This window comes from Falco punctatus (assembly GCF_963210335.1).
Source record: "Falco punctatus genome assembly, chromosome: 5".
NCBI lineage: Eukaryota > Metazoa > Chordata > Aves > Falconiformes > Falconidae > Falco > Falco punctatus.
Window position 1 is genome coordinate 5,372,497 of NC_137584.1, and position 21,078 is coordinate 5,393,574.

Sequence of the window (21,078 nt, forward strand, 5' to 3'; positions counted from 1 at the left end):
CATTCTAGCTGTCATTTCATCAATGTGGAGTAAAAAAGAGGATGTGTGCCCCTGAATTAAGAGGACCTGGATTTTTTGTTGTTCTTCTTCTTGTTATGGTATATCACATGGCAAGATCTCTTTTACTCACTGGTGTTAACAAACTTATTTGTGACATTACTTCATGATGAAGATGCTTTGGTGTTGGTTAATTTTGACTGGTTCTATTAACTTTTGTTTCCCCTCTAAGCTAAAGTCACATCACATTGTGTTTCTTCTTTCCCTAAGATGCTTACACTGATGAAGATCTGATGCTGTATTGGAAAAATGGGAATGAATCTCTGAAAACCGATGAAAAGATTTCTTTATCTCAGTTTTTGATACAAAAATTCCACACTACATCGAGACTGGCTTTCTACAGTAGCACAGGTATTGGCCTTTTCTGATTTAATGCTATTGCTAAACCTAATGCTGTATTAACTACTTGTGAGAGAGCTCTTGGGATTATATGTCACTGGAAGGTAGTCTCCACGGTTTGGACAATACATGTTTTGAAAGATGAGTTTCTCTTTTCACTACCCTTTAGAAATAAAAGATCAAAAGAAAGATCCACCATCCAGGCTGTTCTCACTGATTCTGGCTTTCCTTCTCTCTCTAAGGTTGGTACAATCGCCTCTACATAAACTTCACTTTACGCCGACACATCTTCTTCTTCTTGCTCCAAACCTACTTCCCCGCCACCCTCATGGTCATGTTGTCCTGGGTGTCCTTCTGGATCGATCGCCGAGCAGTTCCTGCCAGAGTCTCTTTGGGTGAGAACAACTGCAAAAAGCCATGAATTTGTGAAAATCTTTGAATGTCGAAGTTTTGGCAGGAAAAGGAACTGTTCATTTTGATGGTTAAAAATATCGGGCAAACAAATGTTTTTTTTTTATCTGATGATTAATATAATGTAAAAAATTGCAGTTTGCCTTAAGTCCCTTATCACTAAGGAATCTTCCTGATCTATACTTAGCTCAGGACAGAAAGAGATGTGGTTTTTAAAATAAAATTGGACAGAGAAGAGAGGTTTCAGTATCTATGATTCAATGAATCAAGATTTTCCCCTGTTGTCCAGTCCTGCAGTTCTGAGACACATGTTGCCATTGGTGAGGGTAGTTTCACAGTCTAGGCACCTACAGGGAGTTAAAGGCTTCTGTTTAATTTTAACGAGCAGGATGCTGCCGTGTCCCAGCTGCAACAGTAGGTGTCCCGGTCCAGGTACATGTCTCCTCAACCATCCAGCATCAGTGCTGTGGCTGGTGGTTTTCTCCAGGCTGCCTGGAGGGCATCAGTGTGGCACATCCTGACAAAGTTGGGAAAGAAAGGCAGCAAGAGATCTAGTCTTACAAGCATCTGCAGTAATGTGCCCCTGGGGACACTCAGGGCATCTCTGTAACATCAGGCCTCAGGCAACAGCAGGGCAGTGAAGGGAACATGGCTTTCCTCTGACACTTGCAGTGCTGAGGATGAGAGGCCACCAGCCCCAAGGTGAGGCAGAGGTTGGGTTTCTCCTCTCCCAGGGGGCATCGCACTGAAGGTCCAATGTTTCTGGGCTAGGGACGTCTCTCATTTGAAGGAGTGGGAAAGCAAAGAAGGAATGGCTTCGAAAATCCTGTGCACACTGATCTGCCTCTTCGGACATCTACAAGCCATCAGGAGGAGCTTTGTCTATGTCAGGGCTCTCTTTCAGCAGAGCAGAAAAAAAGCTGATTTGTTTATCACTCCATGCAGAGGTTAGAGGAAGGCAAAAACGTAATGGGAAAAATCTCTGAATGTTAATATGTAAGGCTTCCGATACTGCAAGCATAAAACCAGTATTTTAGCCCACAACTCTGACTCAGAGGGATAGGCATTGCAACAAACACATGAGAAGAGGCAGCTGAGAGTCTGCTCTACTGAAAGAAATGTATTCAGTGGATATTATTTAAAAAAGAATTCAATCCCAATGAAAAGTGAACAACAGTAGCTGTGTTTACAGTGGTGACTGTTTTGAAATGGCTGAAGTAGCCATGAATGCTTTTTGGCTTTGTATTCTCTGTTTAAGTGGCTTTGGGAACTTGTAAATATTCTTTTCTACATGATGACCAAAACTCTATACTATGTTGCAGGATGTTATCTATCTCTGTCTATATATATACACACACATACACATATGTGTGTGTATATATATACACATAATCACATACATATATATGTATATAAACATAAATACATACATATATGCTTATAAACACATGCACATGCACACATCTATATATATAAAATACAATGGTTGTTATTCAAAACTTTTTGATTCCCACACTTGAACTTACAGACAAATATTCCTACAGGTAAAAACACAATGCTTTTTTTTCGCATGGTTTCATGCAAAACATTTTATCATTATAACACATTCCTTTTAGGATCAACAATTCAGATAAAATCCTCTTTAGCTGTAACCAAAAGTCAATACTAGGTTATTTTCTGGCAGTGCCTGTAACACAGATTGGTACAGCTGGGAGACAGGCGTCCTTGTCACCACTGGTTTTAGCAGACCTGACCCTAAGCAGTGTGTTTAAACCCTAGATGTAAAGGAGCGAGTTACATGCTATTCCTAGGAAAATGATGGCTGCTCCGTTGGTCCTCAATGCTAAACCCATCATGCACACAGAAGTGCAGGCAGTGGAACAGTTCTGCATAGGCAGGAGAGATACTTACAACAAATTTATTTCATATCTAACATCTTTTAGAGCACCACGTGGAGCACAATTTCTGTTTTTCTTGAGACAAAAGCCTTATGGACTGTATCAGTCAATAACATTTATTTCTCTTGGTCCTTTTCAGGGATCACCACCGTGCTAACCATGTCCACGATCATCACTGGGGTGAACGCCTCCATGCCTCGCGTTTCCTATATCAAAGCAGTGGACATTTACCTGTGGGTCAGTTTTGTGTTTGTCTTCCTCTCAGTGCTGGAATACGCGGCTGTGAATTACCTGACTACGGTGCAAGAGCGGAAGGAGAGGAAACTGCGGGACAAGGTGAGAAAAACTTTTGTTTATCCATGTGTTCCTTTGTTTCTTACAGCTGATCTGGTCTTCATATTGACTGTCTTGTGTCTATAAATGGGAAAAACACTGGCATCTATGTGTGCATAATTAGATATGTTTAGACCACTCCACCTCGGGCTGAATTGCTAGCACCAGAAAAACAGGAGTTGGTCTCATGGGTCTTCACAGAAACACCAGAGAAGAGTGTGATCTGAACTGAGGAGGGCTGCAACATGGAACTGTGTGGGGATGAGGAGGGAATGTATCAAATCTGATACTTCATTGCAGCTGCCACAATTGCTGTATTTTTACACTAAAGGTGTTATTCAGAGCAAATTCATTTCCTCCCACTACAGTCAGCTTTACTCTGGAAACTGGATTCAATGGATGTAATAGTGGAGTTGTTCGCCCTTATCAAACACAAACAGTCAACCAAGTTCATGCTTGAACTTTTTAATGTGCTATGAAAGGTCTTATCCTGCATCCTTGGAGTTTTTTGAGACCTGACTAGGTACAGCCCTGAGCAGCCTGGCCCTGATGTGAGCAGGAGATAGGACTGGACACCTGAGGTCCTTTCCAGCCTGAATTATCTATCCTACATACCTGTGAGCCCTTCTTTGTAATTAAACAAAACACCATTACCTTCTTAACACTAAGGATTGGGACCAAATTTTTTCAGTCCCCATATACCCAGAACATCACTGTATTTTACAGCTTCTTTCTCCCTATTAGGAACTGCCCACTTCAGTACACAGGCAACACTGGTCACCTACTTGGTCTTCCCCTTGCGCTTCTTCCTATGACTTCCTTGAAGTACAGAGTAGACCACCTATCAGCCCAGTACCTTTCCAAGTTGACATGTCTTCAAAAATTTAGTTAGATACATTTTAAAAAGTGATGGGAATTAATTCAACAGACTCCTGTGATGAATCTTTACCTCTCTCCAAGGCCTTTTCAACAACTGGAAAACAACTTGAACAGGTCCTGAGTATCTTGGATTTATCTGTGCCCCCATCCTAGCCCCCACCCAGGACTCAGAAATTCTCTGCCACACAAGGTAGAGATGCTCTGTGCAAGCACAGTGAGTCAAGGGTGCCTTACCCTGCAGGTGAGCAGTGATCGGTGGCCTTTTAGTCAGCCCTGCTCACACTTCCCATGTCGGAAGAAGATGGCTTCTTGACAGTACACGGGAAAGAACAAAAATCATCTTTGCTAGGTTCGACTTGCCTAGAATAAACTTGGTCTGGTTTTTTTGGGGGGTGGGGTGTTGTTTGTTTTTTTTGAAAGCCCCCCCCTCCCCCCCCTTGTCTTTAACTGTGTTGGAGGCATGAAATGAACTTGAGAGGGTTTGTTGCTGTTTAGCTAAGTTTTCAGGAATGTTTTCCCCATCCAGTGATGGCATAGCTTGTTATTTATGCCACAAATCTGCCCTTTATTGAGTGTTGTGCATTGAATTCTATATTCAGCAAATGCCTTTTTACTGCACAAGGTAAAATATTCTAGGCAGTCTTCAGCATGTGACAATATTAATCCTCAGTGGCGGTAATGGGAACAGAGATAACAAGCAGCATTATTTGAGGGGATTGTGGCAAAATGTAGATGAGTGCTCTTGAAGAAGCAGAAGAGACATTTCTCACTGTAAATGTAGATCTTGTTAGTCAATGCTGCTTCCCTGTGAAAGACCAAGAAAATCCTAATATGAATATGTTAGGCTGCCGAGAGAAGAGCCCTATGTTATGTCTGCATTAAGAAATGAAATGTGCCTGGGACCAAGGCATGGAGTATCTAAACTAAAACCTTAGTTTCTAAAACTTGTACCCATGGAGTGCTCCAAAAAACTCCTGGAGTGGTAAGTCTAACAAGTAGAGCAAACGGGCTACAAACTTGTCATGTTTTTCTGCACACAATCTGCTGATTTTGTTATCATTTTGTTATAACTAGAGCACAGAAAACAATTCTTAAGTTGATTTTCAGGTTTTCAGTAAGCAATGTGATCTGTTGGTTAAATAATTTGAAGAAAAGCCTTGAGTGCAGAGTTTTCCAGTGGCATCCTGAATATTACATATTCAGGTATATATAAATTTATTTACATGCACATATATTTATATATCTATTCAGGATATATACATTTCTGTGTATATACACTTAATTATTTTTAGCTGAACTTATCCTTGCAAACAAGTCCTTGGAAAACCCACACAAGAAAGCTGGTGGAGGAGGGAACTGGGAGCAAAGTATTTTTGGATAAGGAACGCAGTCTGTGGGGAATCAGTCAGGAACACCTAGCAGAAAGGAGGTTTTGGAGTCCATTTTCATAGCGTACAAATACATAATCCATATTTCTGGAACAGAAAACCTGCAGATTTTAAACAAGAGAAGACAGTATTTGCTATTCAAAATTCTACCTGTATTCGTTGGTTTTTTTAGACTTGTGGGATTCCTGGTGGTGCTGCTGAAGTCAATGCAAGATTTGACATTAACTTCAACAGAGCTGGGATTTTACATCAGGCTTTTAGCTGGTCCTCTCCTTGGTTTAAAATCAGATTTACAAAGAAAACATGTGTATCTGTGAAACCAGAACTAACTTGGCCCCTCTTTTTCTATAATGTGTACTAGATAAGCCATTTCTAGAGATAAAACTGTATCTTGTCCTTGAATATTTATAAACACAAAGACTGCAAAATAAGGAGCCTCAAGACAGCAAGGCTGAACAGTGATCACTAAGAAAACCTTTTGGTTAGTTTTTATGTCCGCTAAAGCATTTTTCTAATCTTTTCTGAAGCTGCTCGTCCAAGCAGTGTAACCACGCCTCTTCTTTTTGGAACACAAGCATGAAAAAAAAGAAAAAAAAAGAGAAACTTACAGTATCTCAACTAAAATCTCAAGCTCCACTGTTTACAAGCTGTCTGTTAATAGAAAGGTATCATTTCTGTTGCTAATGTGTTCTTCCAGTGTTCAGCTATATTTCTTGTTTATGTTCCTAGTTTCCATGTATGTGTGGAATACCTCATTCGAAAACTATGATGCTGGATGGAAACTACAGTGAATCTGATGCCAACAGCCTGGCAGGATATACAAGAAACCAGATGGTCCCAGAGGAAGAAAAACAAGAAAAGATGGTTGTGCACTTAGCTATGAGCAATGAATCTAATTCATCAAGGAAGAGAGGCTTGAAGGGCCATGTGGGCTTGCGCATTATCCAGAACACTCATGCAATTGATAAATACTCAAGATTAATATTTCCAGGCACCTTTATATTTTTTAATTTGATATATTGGTCTGTCTTTAGCTAAGCATGCTGGCTCAGCAGTGACTGAAGCAGAAGACATTTACAAAACTCTCTTTTGTTGGTCCTTTTTCATCCTAACCTGGATGCAAAGCCAGAAAACTGATTATTTTATTGCTTCTTTGGAGGGTAAAGGGCAGGGCACATCCTCCAGTGGGCAACTTCATGCGCAGGCATCATGGAGGTACCTGCTGTTCTGGTTGCTTTCCAACCCACATCCCAGTTCCCACTTCCATTAAGACACGTCTTTTCTCATACTTGAAAATATGTGCTCACCGTTCACCCAAAAGGTGCTGTATGTTCATTTGGGGCTAGCCATGCTGGTGGCCCGCCGTGCGATGGACAACCGGAGACAGTGCTCATGTGGGCTGTCAGGGATTAGACTACTGCAGCTTGCAGGGGGAGGTCTGGACAGTGCATCTCCTGTAAGGGAACTGAATGAGGCCTTTCCTTTTCAAAATCTCTGCTTTTGAGAAAATAATTTTATTTTTCTTTGACATATGAACTTCATGTTTTGTTCCATTGGTTTATGAAAAAGACCTCCTTTTAGGGTCCAAATTCTGCTTTCTCTGGATAGGACCTTCATCCATACCCTTAGGACAGTCGGCTGGCCAGGGTCAACAGGGCTGGTTACGTGCTGATGGTATGTTTGAGTCGGTGGTCATTTTTTTTCCAGATTAGAAGCAAGGAGTGATGACGAAGCAGAGCAAAGAAGTCCACAGACTCACAGAAGATGGCTCCCAGGGTATATGGGTAATGAAAACAGGGAGGTGTAGACATGTGTTCTCCCTGTAACGAGCACAGCACGTGATATGTGGCACCTGCCCGCCGAGAGGGGAAGCTGACGTGTAGCATGTACGGTCAGCACATGGTGAGTGGGCAGTGTCACGGGGATCATCACTTTCTCTCTCCAGAAGCAGAAAACAGTGTTGGAGGCAGCACTGGTGGCTTTCATGTATTTTCCTCAGCCCTGTGAGGAAACTGAAGCCCACAGAGAAGCTGTATATCCCAATGTGCCTCTCCCAGTCAACATGTTGTTCTTCTGTTCAGCTGCTTTGGATCAAGAGGGAGAGGTGTCTGCCAGAACATCTCTCTGCAGAAGCACAGGCATGTCAGAGATTAGTGAATAATCCTGTGGGCTCCAAGGTCGATGTAAGCTCTTTGAAACTGCTGGAGAGCATTGTAACATGCTTCTGTGCTTGGCATTTCAATTTTTATCCCGTGATATCTCCTTTTCCTTTGCTAACAACACTGGCAGCAAAACCCAAACGTAGAAACATGATAGCAACAAGACAATGATGTACAGGTTTGTGTGCTTCTTATTTTTAGAAAACACGGTGACTTTTTGGCTGTGGTAGAGGTTGTGTTCATCAAAATATTTGTTTACCAAGCTGCAACTCAGCAGGGTGGGCAGAGCCTGAATCATGAAGACCCAAGACTGAGGTTAGAAGCTGACTCAATGATAAGATTGTTATACATCTGTCTGGGGTTGGGCCATGAAGATCCAGATAAATCACAAAAATAAAGAAAAAGCAAACAAAAATACTAATAAAAACATAACTATTTTTTGGTGTGTGAAATTTTCTGCTTACTGTAGCAGTAATTCTTATGTCCTAAATCTCAAGGGATGTAGAAGATGGCAGGGAAGTGTCAACTCCAGGCTGTCAACAATACCCAGGTTTTCCCTTGTGCCTCAGAAATTGCTTCCTGAGTCACCCTGATGGTTGCACTGATTTACTGGAAACAAAAATGATGACAGAAACTAAAATGAACAACTGTGTTCTCCTTTCATCAGCCACGTTAATAACTGACATGAATGGAGTTCTGTTCTTTCATAGAAGTAAGAACAGTGAAAAAAGCCCTGAAATTACTGGCAAGAAGAGGAGCCATGGAAGGAGAGTATCTGAAAGGAAGGACTGCCCTGCATCCCAGCCTGCCACTTCTTTCCTGAGGCACCAGGTCAGTGCGTTTACCACACATAGCTCTTCTTGGAGCTGAAATCGGGACACTTCTCACATTGACAGATGGAGATCACTACAATAAAGATGCAAAAATATTAAGGAAATTTCCCACTCATCTTTTGAGAGGTTGAAGCCTGGACGTAAGAGTGCGCGTTCTTCAGTTTTGAGTGTAAGACTGGAACCAGTGCCACTGCTGGCAGCAGGGCAGCACAGCGAAGGGACCTTTGCTGGGGGAAGGCAGCAGCACTGCACCATGAAGTCACCAGTGTGGGGAGTGAGAAACTCGGTTCCTGTGCTCCCTGTTTTGCCAGTCTTTCTGCATTACCCATGGCATGTGCCATTTAACCTGTCAGTGCCTCATCTCTCCACCCGGAAAGTGGGGAGCAATGACATTTACCTACCTCAGAGGTGCTGAAGGGCTTAACTTGCTTAGCTAGCATGTGTTTGGGGCACGGTTATGATTTCTGAGAAGGTCACTCAATCCAAAGGTTTTTGTCGTAGTTACCAGTGAGTTCTTCAAACGTGTCCCCTGAATCGGTCCAGCTGGAAGAAAGCGGGTATCTCCCCTGCCTTATAATGATATTAAGCCAGATAACTCCCCCACATTATAATGATATTAAACCAGAGATAAATGTAGCCCAACAGCCAAAAAGTGAGCACGCACTGTCAGCGAATAATGCCTCCTGGCATACAAAAAAAGAGACGTCCTAGTGCTTTACTTTGCCATTTGTTTTTATCATACCTACTGTTCCCTCAGAAGTTACGTGGCGACAAAGACAGAACTTTAGATCCTATCATCTCTGTACTAGCACAGCCTGTAGTCCAAATGTTAGCTAATAAACATATTTTGGAGAGGCTACCTTACTGTTATTTTATATGCATGTGTACATAACTGATAGATCGATGTCTATTTCTACCAGACATAATTATACAGCCTATAAAACCATCAAGAAGGGTATTTTTCCATTAACGGAAAAAAACAAATGAATGTTTATTTTAGGCACCACTTACACTTATTCATTAAAAAATTAGATGAAAAATATAGATGCAAATAAAACAAAGACATCTCCTTCAGGAGGTGTATGAATTGTATTTTTCTGCTTATTAAGGGGAAAGCAGCTAGGCCAGAAGCTAGAACAAATATCTAAAGTGTGGTATTGACAATGTATTTTACCTTTCATGTCCCCTGGATTATAAGAGACACCATGAGCACTAACTTCTAGTCGCAAGATTCACTGTTTTGAGAAACAGTGCCTGAAGCTAGGCTCTGAATACTGTTTGATGGATACAACCCAATTCTGTGAAGCACTGAGCATCTGGACAATTAACCTACCAAAGGACAGGATTTTCAGAAGTGTACAAGAGATGTGGGCAAATGAAGCCACTTGATGAATATGCCTTCTCTGAGTAACCTGCTCCAATGGCAAAGAAAGAAAATGTTAGCCTTGCTCATTCTGCATCTGGCTCCATTGTACTTTGACTTACTTCTAACCCAAATTGTGGTTTTGAAAGAAAGTAACTCTATATAAATATACGTACACATACATATAATGTCTATGCAGGTAGCATATAACAAACAAAGACGCTGGGTCATGTACCTATGTTAAATAGTGTACATATGTGAAATTGTAATATATCGTATGTAAATCACCATTTATTATTCCCAGAAAACTTACGTTGAACTGAAAAAGGCTCTTATTGCAAGCCAAGGGCCAAGAAATGAGGTATTGGCAAAAATTATAGGTTCTTTCACATTTTCCTTCTGAAAAAGGAAGTGTTGAGGAGTTTGCAAGAAAGACTGATGTTAAACTTGATGTACAGTAAGTACTGTGCTGATTGCTGTAATCAAACCTGGTAATAAAATGATGGATGGAAAGACTGGAAAAAGAGTCCATTTGGTGGCGTGAACTTTAAAATGTGATTTTAATTCTGTTTTGAGATCCCTTATCAGTGAGCTAATGCTCGGGGGTAAAGGATTTGAATAAATACCTCGTTTGTAATTGATTTTAAATAAAAAAAACATCTCAAAAGGTGGAAGAAATGTAGTGGAAGGCACACAAGTACTTTGAAGTATGCAAAGCTCCTTGGGAAAACTGAGCCATTAATTACAGCTATAAGCTACAGAGACCTCTTGTGAAAACTGCAGCCCACAACTGAAGAAATTTTAATAATTACTTTACATTTAAGGGCACATTTTCAAAACCCCAAATGGCAGGTGTATATATATCTCTATCTCCATTTGACTATAAATGAAAACTTGTCATTTAATTCCTCCTTTGTGCCTTTGAAAAGATTGTCTCCACGCTTACCCATGGAAGATAAAGCTGCTCTGAGGTCCTGGCTGCCCAATCTCAGCCATTATCCCTAATGCAGACAATGGGACTAAAGGGATGTGCACAGGCGAGGCTGATTCCCCACCACTGAATAATGGCTATTGTCTGTTAGATTTCCACAATGGAGAGATTACAGCAAGGTACTATCTAGCTGAGATGCTGCCCTGCCGAAATTTAAAGAACAGAAAAATGTATTTAAAAAACAGCAAGACTTTAGCACTATTAAAATTAAAATGTAATCCTGTCTCACACTAAGCTGATTAATTCCTTTGCAAAAATGATATTTGAAATAACGTATCAGGGTCATTACTTTCCTGGTCAGAGGAATTACCATTTCAGATGAAGCAAGGAGGGGCGGGGAGGGGATTTGTGCACAAGCAGGGGGCAAGGCGCTGCTCTCAGCGTCGGGCTCTTGTGGCAGCGCAGAGGTGACCGCCAGGCTGTGCAGAGCCCACTGTGGAGGCGAGGATCAGAGGACTCAGCTTTCCCAAGGCACTGGGTGCCTGGGCATCACACATCCCTGTGTGGCACTCCTCGATTTGGGCAGGAAAAAGCAATCCTCTGCCAGAAGTGGTGGGATCCCCACCAGCCATGGGGCAGTCATGAGGGGTGGTGCAGTGCAGGTGATATGGCCGTTCTGGCTAGAGGTTTGGGTTTGGTTCTGGCCATGTGTGTCATTAGCTGGCCTTTAGCCAGGTTTTCACGGGGCAGCCGCACGACTGCAGCGGCCCTGGGCAGAGAAACACCCGGCAGAGGCCCCTCCATGCCAACGCCAAGTGGCATGCACAGCCCCCAGGTGTGCCCCCACTTCCCAGCTCGTCCCACCAGCACTGGAGAGATGGGAGCTGCGTCACCGGCATGCCACAAAAGGCAGACCTCCCTCTGCAAGGGACCCGGTGACCAGGACAGCCCTGCATTGCCTGCTCCTTGGAGCAAGCAGCAAAGCCCTTAGGAGATAATGTCACACCTGATTTTTAAGATTTCCTGCCTTGGAGAAAATGCGTAAGACTCATCTTGGCCAGTTGCCCAAACTGGACTTCTCCCACAAGTCTTTTAGGGGTCTCTGAGTGTGGCTGCGTGCACTTGGAACCATAGATATTAGCTTAGGAAAAGTTCCTGGCAACTCCATCCGTGCAAAATGCATGTAAGTGATGGGGGTGGGGGGAAGATTTTACTGCTCTACTTGTCACGCAGATTTATAGAAGAAAATTGTGTGTTTAGCTTAGAGGGAATTCAGAGAGGGAAATGAAAGGAGAAGTTAATTGTAATGACAGTTTGAATTACTTGAACAAATATATTTTGGGAAATGGGACAGAACATTAGAGCTGTAAAACTCTCTAGCCTCCTGGCTCTTTCCATTTTTATGGATTTTTATTAGGGTCCAAATTCATTTTAACCATGAATTTTTAAACCTTTCTTACAAAGGTGGAAATGACCACGTTTTTATAGGTACAGTTGGGAGATCTTCAGTGCTGCACACAGATTTTAATTGCAGCAGCCTCCAAGTAAAAATACTTCTCTTTCTTCATCTAGAGTTTCAGAAGAGCTGCCAGAGGAAAGAGGAAAGGCAGAGTTATTCAGTGTTAGGCCTGGAGACAAGACACTCCTGGAGGAGCTGGGCAAGAGAAAGACCATATCATCTGCTCCAGATGGTATCGAACACATATTTTAGGTGCTTGGGTGCTGTGCTGAGGAGTACTTCGTAAGGTTGTGCGGGGAGGAAAAGGAAACTCCTTGCTCGGGCCAGAGCTGGAGACACTCGCCATCTCAGATGGTTGTCACCCTAACCATCACCCCCAGCCACGATGGTGACAAGGATGCAAACTGCCACTCGGGAGAAGGTGACAAAGGATGTTTCCTCAGGGCTTGGTCCGACATTCTATGTCTCTGTGATACCCTTTCTTTGTGGGGTCAGTGTCCACCTGCCTCAAATGGCTCTGGTCTGGCCCCAGGATGGCACGCTGAAGAAATGAAGGAAATCTTTCTCCTTCTCTGGGGCTGGGGGGGTGGAGGCTCTCCATGTGTGTCACGTCCATGAGGGAGGCTGGTGCCCTGGTCTGCAGATGTGGTGCCTGTTTGCAGGATTTTCCCGTCAGATTCCTGTCACATCAGACCTCCCTTTCACCCCAGTGGTGGCCCAGGAGAGGAGGAAGAGGAGCTCTTGCTTCAAAGGGCTGGTTTGGAGAGGCGCTGGTGTATGGCACAGAAAGCAAATGGAAGGATCGAAATAGGAGGCCCAGCTGATTACATGGGATCAAAGATGTGTCCCAGGCTCTGGGACACTCTGTGTCCTAAATGGCAGAGGACATGAAAACTCTGCAACTCAGTTTTGAAGTGAGCTGCTAAATGGAAATGTCACTCACTGAGTTGCCCAGAGCTCTCACTGCTGCTCACATGGAGTAGGGCTGGGGTAGGAGCTCTGTGGGTCTCATTCTTTACCTCACTAACATGCACGGGAATGCCTGGTGCCCGGCAGCCATGCTGCCTGGTGGTGATGGTACCCAGCAGCGATGCTGCCCGGGAGCAGATCTGCCCATCAGCCTGCCCTTCCCCAAGCTCAGTCTCCCACAGAAGGGCTCTCCCCATCTCCTGCCCACCCTTGTGCAGGCCCAGCCACGCAGTGCTTAGCCGAACATGGCTTCCTTAAAAAAGGAGAAAACAGTAGGGAAGGGGAAAGAGGCAAGTAAATGAAAAAAGTACCCCCACAAATGAAAGTAAGTATTCTTGTGACTGTGCCAAAGGCAGTATTTTACCAAGCCATTAGCTGCTCCTTGCTTCTCCAGCTTTTCTTTAATCACAGCTGTAACATTCGAGCTTTCTTTTCCTTAGTCCTCCAGCAACTGATATAAGCATTACAGCATGTCAATATTGTTCCCACGCCTCAGCTGGTGACAAAAGCCATGAAAATAAGTGACTAACAGCTCCAGTGCAAACCACCTTTGTGCTGGTGCTCTGCCAAGGGATGAAACCATCCAGGCTGTTTTGCAAGTACAAACTCTGCCTGTAAGATCACTTCGTTACCATATAAATCCAATAAACCCATTACTTGAAGCGCTTTAATTGGGAGGAGGTACCTGCCTGGAACCAAAAAAACCACCAAAAGTGCAAAAAAACCCCTCCCACCCAAAGCTGTTTGACTTCACAGAGAAGGAAGCAGCTTTGGAAAGGTTTACCCTCACTTCAGGTACCAAGCAACGCGGTGCAGATGCATGGCATGCAGCTGTGACAGACCTGGCCCAGCTGGCTGGCAGGTGCAGCACCAGCAGGCAGCCCGCAGGAGGACACACCAGTGCGCCCAGGACTGGAGTAGCCACCCAGGAAGCACTTTAGAACCAGGGTTTCATTCCTCAGTCTCTCCATCCCATGCTGCTGGGCTGCCACCTAAGCCCTAAAATGCTCACAGGTAGTTCCAGGCATGTCCGTTCCCAGTGCAGTGTCACAGCACTCTCTGAACCACCAGCTACAACAAGGTCCTTTGCCATCACATACCAGCACACTCTTCATGCCAGTCCCTCTGCTGCCTTCTCCTAGTCTCTCCTCATCCAGGGCACGCTCTCTCTGCTTCTCTCTCTTCCTTGGCTGCCCAACCACTTCACAGAACCAGCCACAGCTGCACCTTGTCTACATCAGCCAGCCCACCACCCCTGAAGGAGCCCACAGCTGTATGTTATCAATGATAATTAACCCAGCCTCATTCCTCTACAGAACGGAGCCTGCCCCAAAGCCTCATGGCAGCTCCAAGGCATGCCCCTGGTCCCTGGTTTAGTCCGTATGGGGCTGAATGCCTCGGTGTTCATTTCTCATGAGCCTTCAGGCTCATCCACCCAACTGGCTGTCAAGTTCTGCTCAGCCCTGTGATGTTGAGCTGCTCCTGGTACCATTTCCCAGCTGCCTCTGTGAACCTGGATGTGCCTCAACACCTTGAGCACCTTGCCCATATCTCAGCCCAGCCTCCCTGCCTTCTGCTGTCATTAGAGCAGGTCCTGCACACGAAGAATCCACAGGCACTTGCTGCCAACAGGCACTTGCTGCCAACCCCTCCAGCCATCTTCTGGTGTCTACCCTAATCCTTGTTTCTGCTCCTCATAAGGTTGCGAGAAGACATCAGACATCACACCAAAACAAGCTGATGGCAACCACAGAAGAGGGAGAGAGGCTGAGAAATGTTTTTCGAGAAATGGAAAGGCTGGAGAGGGTGAAGCTGCTGGTCTTGGTCCCTGGGTGCTTGGGCAGAGCAGGCACATGTGGCACAAGGGCTCGGTGTGTGGCAGGGCTCTGGTGCAGCGCGGCTCAGCCCGGTTCCTGCACCAACACCTTGCCGGCCAAGGAGCCGTACCCCTGGGGCACGTCCCCCTGCCTAGGCCCAGGCCGCCACGCCGGTGCTGCCCCAGCAGTCAGGCACAGTGGGCCTGGTGGGGCTGCGAGGAGGCCAGCCAGCTCCCGCGCCCAGAGGCAGCATTGACAGCACTTAATTTCTGACAGATGCTCGTGCAGCCTACTCTTCAAACCCTGCAGTCCCATAGCTTCCCCGGGCAGTTTATACCAGTGGTTAACCAGCCTTAAAATCAGAAAGTGTTTACTTGTAGCCTGGCTGAATGTCCCTTGCGGTAACTTGGGTCTCTCACGCCCTGTGCTGCCTGCAGTGGATACGAGGGAAGGGTAATGTACCTAAGTTTGTGCAGGTATCTATCAGGTTTCCTCTGCTCTTCGCTCCTTTGGTGATCTCCACTGTCTGTGACCCTCCTTGAAGCCCCCGTTTCTTTACAGAAAAGCCTCGCAGCAGCCTTTCTGCAACCAAGCTGTACAAGCCCTGGTCGCTCCTACCGTTTCCTTCTGCAGAAGAAGCAGCATGGCTTGAGGTTGGAATTTGATGATTGTTTTTTTTTTTGCATATATGTGTTTCAGCGATTTTATTAAATGTCGCATTATACTGCAAACAGGTGATAACTTATCTGTGAACGACAGCCCCATCCTTTCCACAACACCTGCTGAGGTTACCTGGCAGCCCAGAAGTGACTAGTTTTGAACATTTACATAAATTCTACTGGGCAGAATAAGCCCTTCTCCTGACTTAACCATAAAACATACCCACGCATTCCATAAATACATAGAAGTGCTTTTCCATGCCTTCTGCATCACTGCAACCTTTCATTCCTGCCATGGTGGTGGATAATATCCCCGGTACAAGGCAAAGCAGGACTTTCACAGGATGGGTCTCTTTTACCGGCTCGACTCTCCAACAGGGAGGCTCTGATGGGCTGAGGCCACCTCCTGCAGCAGGGCAGTGGAGAGGCAGGAGGACTGAGCCCCTGCCCTTCCCTACACGGCTGCTCCCGCTCCCCCGCGCCAGCACATGTGTGGGCAGGCAGGCGGAAAGCCAGGCCCCGTGCACGCCTGGGTTATGGATAAGTGCATTTTCATATTACATCTAATGTAATAAGTCAGTTAAATGCCCCTAGTCTGGGGAGGGCAGCATGTTAATAAACGGTTGTTACCAGCAGTTGACAGTTGGTTTGCACAGATTAATTCCTAATGAAGAAAAAAACTCATTATGTAATGTAATTCTTCTGGCCAGGGATCAAGGGTTGCAATCATCCACCCACGGCAGACCTTTAAATCCGGCTTTCTTCTACTGCGGGAAAAATAGACCAAGGGAAAAAAAACCCAAAAATCTGTTATTTTTTAAAGGTTATGATTCAGCCAGCGTCATTCAGATCCTAATTCCAGGAGCACTGAGCTTGTTTCCTAAAGAGTACAATACGTTGCACCGCAGCCTGGTGATGCGGCTGTGCCGAAGGAGGCAGTGTGAGGCGGGAGGGGGGCACCGTGCAGACCGCGTGCCCCAGGGATGCAGGAGATGGCCTCATGCAGCCCCAGGCATGCCAGGGCTCTCACATCTGGTGGGATGATGCCAGCTCCCTGGCCACCCCCACGGGTGTTTGAGGCTGGCCGATGGGTGTCGGGGCGTGCTGGGTGACACAGAATCGCCCCAGAAAGGTGCGAGGAGCAGAGGTGCAGCTGTGTTGGGCTGGGGTATGCAGCCCTCACCTTTCAGCAGCCACAAGGAAACTGGCTGTGAAAAGCAGGAGTTCAAACCCAGCTTAAGCAGCAGGGATTTTGGCAGGGCACCATGCAGCCACCAGGATCCCAGAAGCCAGTGTCATGGTGGACACACACACATACACAGGCTTTTACCCTTGCAGCCATTAGGAGACTCCTGGAACCTTTATTTCTGCTTGCAAGAAAGCAATGCATTTCACACTGGCTCGGTCACTTTCCCTCCCTTAAGACATTCCTTGAGATGAGGCTTTAGGAGCAGGTGACACCACCTCTCCAGGCTGTGCCAGTGTCACCCTTGCAGGGGGGGGCTTAGAGGCACCTGCCCTCACCCCCACAGAGGTCTGAGATATTCTCCCAAAGCCATGAGATCAAAGCCAAAACTCGCTAGAAAGCCAAATCCACTGGCAACATCCATAAATAATGTCAATAATTATTCAACCACTGAAGAAGAAAAATCGCTAGTTATCCTGTGACCTAAGGATATGGATATAATAAAACCAGTTCACATACAGAAAAGTGATTTGTACTTGTAAGGACTGGTTTTTTACTACATTTCATTTTACTCACGATCTGATAGGAATCTTCCTACTGATTACTGATGATCTCATAGGAAATTTGGAAGAAATTTTACAATTATGGCTTAAAGCAAGAATAGTTTCATTTTGCTTGAGCATTTTATTTTTTATGGTGTATTGACTTACACAAAATATATGTACATAAAGCAGGAAAAGCCCCACAAGCTGCGACATGTGAATAGAAGGCAAATGAGGCTCTCATCTCCTGAGCAGCGTGGGTCCCCAGCAGGTAAAATGGGTTGCCTCAGATGCTGGGGTTTTCTTTTATCTCCTTTCCGTTTCACCTTGCTTTTCTGCAATGATACCAAGCTGCAGAAAGCAGATTAAATCTCTAAGAAGTGTGTGAACAAGTAAGTTCTGTGCAGGCAAAGAACTTCAAACAAGGAGAAAGGCTGGCGGCAGAGATACTGTCATAGGCAAAGACTTCAAAAGAGATGTATCAGGTGATTGACTTTGCAACTAATCGGTGCAACCGGAGCGAGGCACACAGGCTGTGTGAGCGAGGCTGAATTCTGCAACCTTCTGTTTAAGTGATTCCTTAGAGTTTTTGCCAATTGTGTTAAGGGGACCTGGCAAATCCCTGTGCTCCTATCGGGGAGCATGATGTTGCCCCTAAGGGCTTCCCATCACCCCAGATCCCAGGGATGGGAGGGCAGGAGCACCGATGCTGAGGGATCATGCTGCCAATGCAACAGCCTGGCCAGCCGCACCCCAAAACTGCTCCACAGCTCAAACTAGCCACTGTGGCAGAGAAAGGCGAAAAAAAACACCATGGTGCTGCTGCCCAGGCTAACGCTGCCCAGGGAAGACATCTCCAGGAGTCCCTGACCACCAAAGGGCTGTCAGCTGATGGTACCAGGGTGTGCAAATGAGGCTTCTTAGTAGGCTGCCATGCAAGCGATGAGGGCTGGGTACTGATGTGAGCCTCTAGAGAAGATGGTCATTGCCTCTTCTCTGAGCCTTTTTGACACGCTGTTTTTTACCAGTGAAGTGCATGAGCAGCTTTATGCTTCCCAGCACAAAGCAAAATCCAACTTCTTTTTACCCATGGGCAACCCTGCATGTGCTGTAATGAAAATTACAGGCCACATTTATAACCAACAGAAAACTTACGGACACCAATAAAAAGTGAGCAATGAAATGAAAACATTTGATTATTGACATCAGAGATGGCACAGCCCCGTTAGATCATCTTGATCATCTCTCAGAAATGCTGAATGTTTTCTGATACTTTGTCTGGCCTGTGAAAGAAGTTACGGTTAAAGGGATGCCAGCCCGGAGATGGTTAAAGGCTGTTGCGGCGCCGGCGCACTGGACAATGCCTTTAATGCCAAATGGAGAGATGAGCTCTTCCAAGGAGCTGCAGAAGCCACGTGCAAAAAGCATGTACAAATTAATACCAAGCATATTTTTTATTTGCTCTGGCACTAGGGAAAGACAAAAAAGAACAGACAACGTATTGCAGAAATCACAATATGATTTGGGGCTTTTGGGTTTTAAAAGGATCAAGTCTTAAAAAAACATTTACCAACACTTCCTGTCTGGAAACGCACTGCTTTAGAAATGTTTGCTTTGTAGTTTTTATGGGTTTATTTCATTTCCTTGCTGTCTTACTATTAGAATAAGCTAGAGGAATGAAGAAAGTGAACAAAATGAAACTTTGAAAAGCTTGCAGAAATATTTTAATAGAGAGAAGATGATTCTGGGGTCTTTTTCTGCTCTGTTTTGGGGTTTTTTTTCAGTGTTGGAGAAGCAGTGTTCGCAGAGCTCAGCTCTGGGTGGTAGTCTAGTACACCATGCACTGGCCACCGATGATAATGTCCGTGTGTTGGGAACTCACGGGCACATGGGGCAATTTGTCCACATCTCTCTACGCCCAGAGGAGCGGAGTATGGCCATAAAGCGGTACTCCCTCACAGCGGTGGGTATGCTCAGCAACCCAATCAGACACCCCAAGTCTCTCATTTACACCTTGAAAGTGCCCACGTCTGGAAAAAATGTGCAGTGCCATTTCCTACAGTGATTGCAGGTTTATAATCCATGGATGAGTGTAATCATGCTGTGTTTCCATTTTCCTTCATGAAAAAACAACTTTCTCTCCTGTTAAAATCAAAACCAGCCTGATCTCAGAATATTCTTTCTTTTGGCAAGGATATGTTGTTTTCCCAGGCATGTTATGCTTTATATATGCAGCACAAAACTGAGCCATCATGTTCCTACATACCATGGGCTGAATTTCCAGAGGAGATTTCTGCTTTTCCTGGACTATTTCTGGGCTGACATCAGCACGCTGTGCTGCAAAGCCATAAACTTGCAACTACACATGCTCACAGTCTGCTTTTTGGGTCCTTGCCCAGAGCATCTCAAACCACTGCTTCCCCTTCTATTAGCTCTGCCCTGGATTTCTCTCTGAAATAATTACATTATTTTCCTTTAAAGATAAACCATTCAAATGCAATTAGCATCAAGCCTCTGATAACAAATTCACTTTTGCCAGAGAAGGAGGGGAAAGGATTTGGCCTAAGAAATCAGAGCCCATTTTCAAGTGCCTGAGAGTTCATTTGAAACTGCCATTCAGACCAAAGCCATAAACAAAATCACTAATGCTGGGCGGCTTTTCATAATTAGAGAGTGATGCCTTTTGAAGAGGGAGGGGGAAAAAAAGATAGATGTATTTTATTTTGGGATTTTGCAACTTTGGGTGAGTTCTACTACTTGCAGAAGCTGCTCAGCCAGCTCCCCAAAGTCTCCAGTTACACACGCATTAGGGCAGCTGTGGACTGTAGCAACCTGGATTTTTTTCACGCGTCCCCCACCCTGGGCAGTTTCACTGGCCGTGAGGGGCCTCCCCAGTCCTCTTCCTTCCCCAGAGGGTACCAGAAAGGTGGTGTTGCCTTCCAGGTATAAATACGCCTCTGCTTACAGTCCCTTTTCATGCTGGGGTGAACTCCCCGATATATCAAATTGCATGAGTGAGACCCTCAAAAGCAACACATACACTAAACAGAGTCTCCTGGTCATGTGTTTTTTTCATGTAAAAATGATTTTTCCCCTTGGAAAGAGTTTTTCGTATGGTTTTTATTCCTCCTTCCCTTTCCACTCCTCCATGGCTTGCTCAGGGTGACCAACAAACAAGCAGCCTCAAGTTGCTCCACAACATCCCCTCCCCCATCCCACCCCCCCACCCCCCCCCCCCCCCCACCCCCCACCCCCCCCCCGGCACCTCTTCCCTGACCCACCCTGGCCCCTGGGCGATGCTGCTGGGGCTGCACAATGCGGACATCCCAGCCAGGCGCCGCGAACCCGCTTGCCAGGCAGCCGGGAAAAGTAGCTGTGGAGCTGCTTGTCCCCAGCAGGTGGGAGCCTGCCTGCGCTGCTGCCTGTGCTGCTGCCTGCGCTGCTGCCTGTGCTGCTGCCTGCCTGCGCTGCTGCCTGCGCTGCTGCCTGCGCTGCTGCCTGCGCTGCTGCCTGTGCTGCTGCCTGCGCTGCTGCTGCCTGCGCTGCTGCTGCCTGCGCTGCTGCTGCCTGCTGCTGCCTGTGCTGCTGCCTGCGCTGCTGCTGCCTGCGCTGCTGCTGCCTGCTGCTGCCTGCGCTGCTGCTGCCTGCGCTGCTGCTGCCTGCCTGCACTGCTGCTGCCTGCGCTGCTGCTGCCTGCGCTGCTGCTGCCTGTGCTGCTGCCTGCGCTGCTGCTGCCTGCTGCTGCCTGTGCTGCTGCTGCCTGCGCTGCTGCTGCCTGCGCTGCTGCTGCCTGCGCTGCTGCCTGCGCTGCTGCTGCCTGCGCTGCTGCTGCCTGCTGCTGCTGCCTGTGCTGCT

General features: G+C 45.8%; 1 protein-coding gene and 1 long non-coding RNA gene across 5 annotated transcripts in view; one reads left to right on the forward strand and one right to left on the reverse strand.

Annotated features, from left to right (window-relative positions):
- Positions 1-10,608, forward strand: part of LOC308064638 (gamma-aminobutyric acid receptor subunit rho-2) — a 44,957-nt gene extending 34,349 nt beyond the window's left edge. For 2 of the 4 annotated variants that reach the window (XM_080389392.1, XM_080389393.1), the window contains 4 exons: positions 268-408; positions 639-791; positions 2,845-3,041; positions 6,035-10,608. In XM_080389392.1, coding sequence (XP_080245518.1) covers positions 268-408; positions 639-791; positions 2,845-3,041; positions 6,035-6,343 — 800 coding nt within the window. In that variant the 3' untranslated portion in view covers positions 6,344-10,608. The remainder of the gene's footprint in view (positions 1-267; positions 409-638; positions 792-2,844; positions 3,042-6,034) is intronic. The other 2 variants (XR_013928463.1, XM_080389394.1) reach the window with 2 other exon arrangements.
- The window catches only part of LOC308064662, a 604,713-nt gene that overhangs the window by 5,499 nt on the left and 578,136 nt on the right, over positions 1-21,078 (reverse strand). Inside the window, exon 3 of the long non-coding RNA XR_013928475.1 lies at positions 10,607-10,794. This is a non-coding gene — a long non-coding RNA (uncharacterized lncRNA). The remainder of the gene's footprint in view (positions 1-10,606; positions 10,795-21,078) is intronic.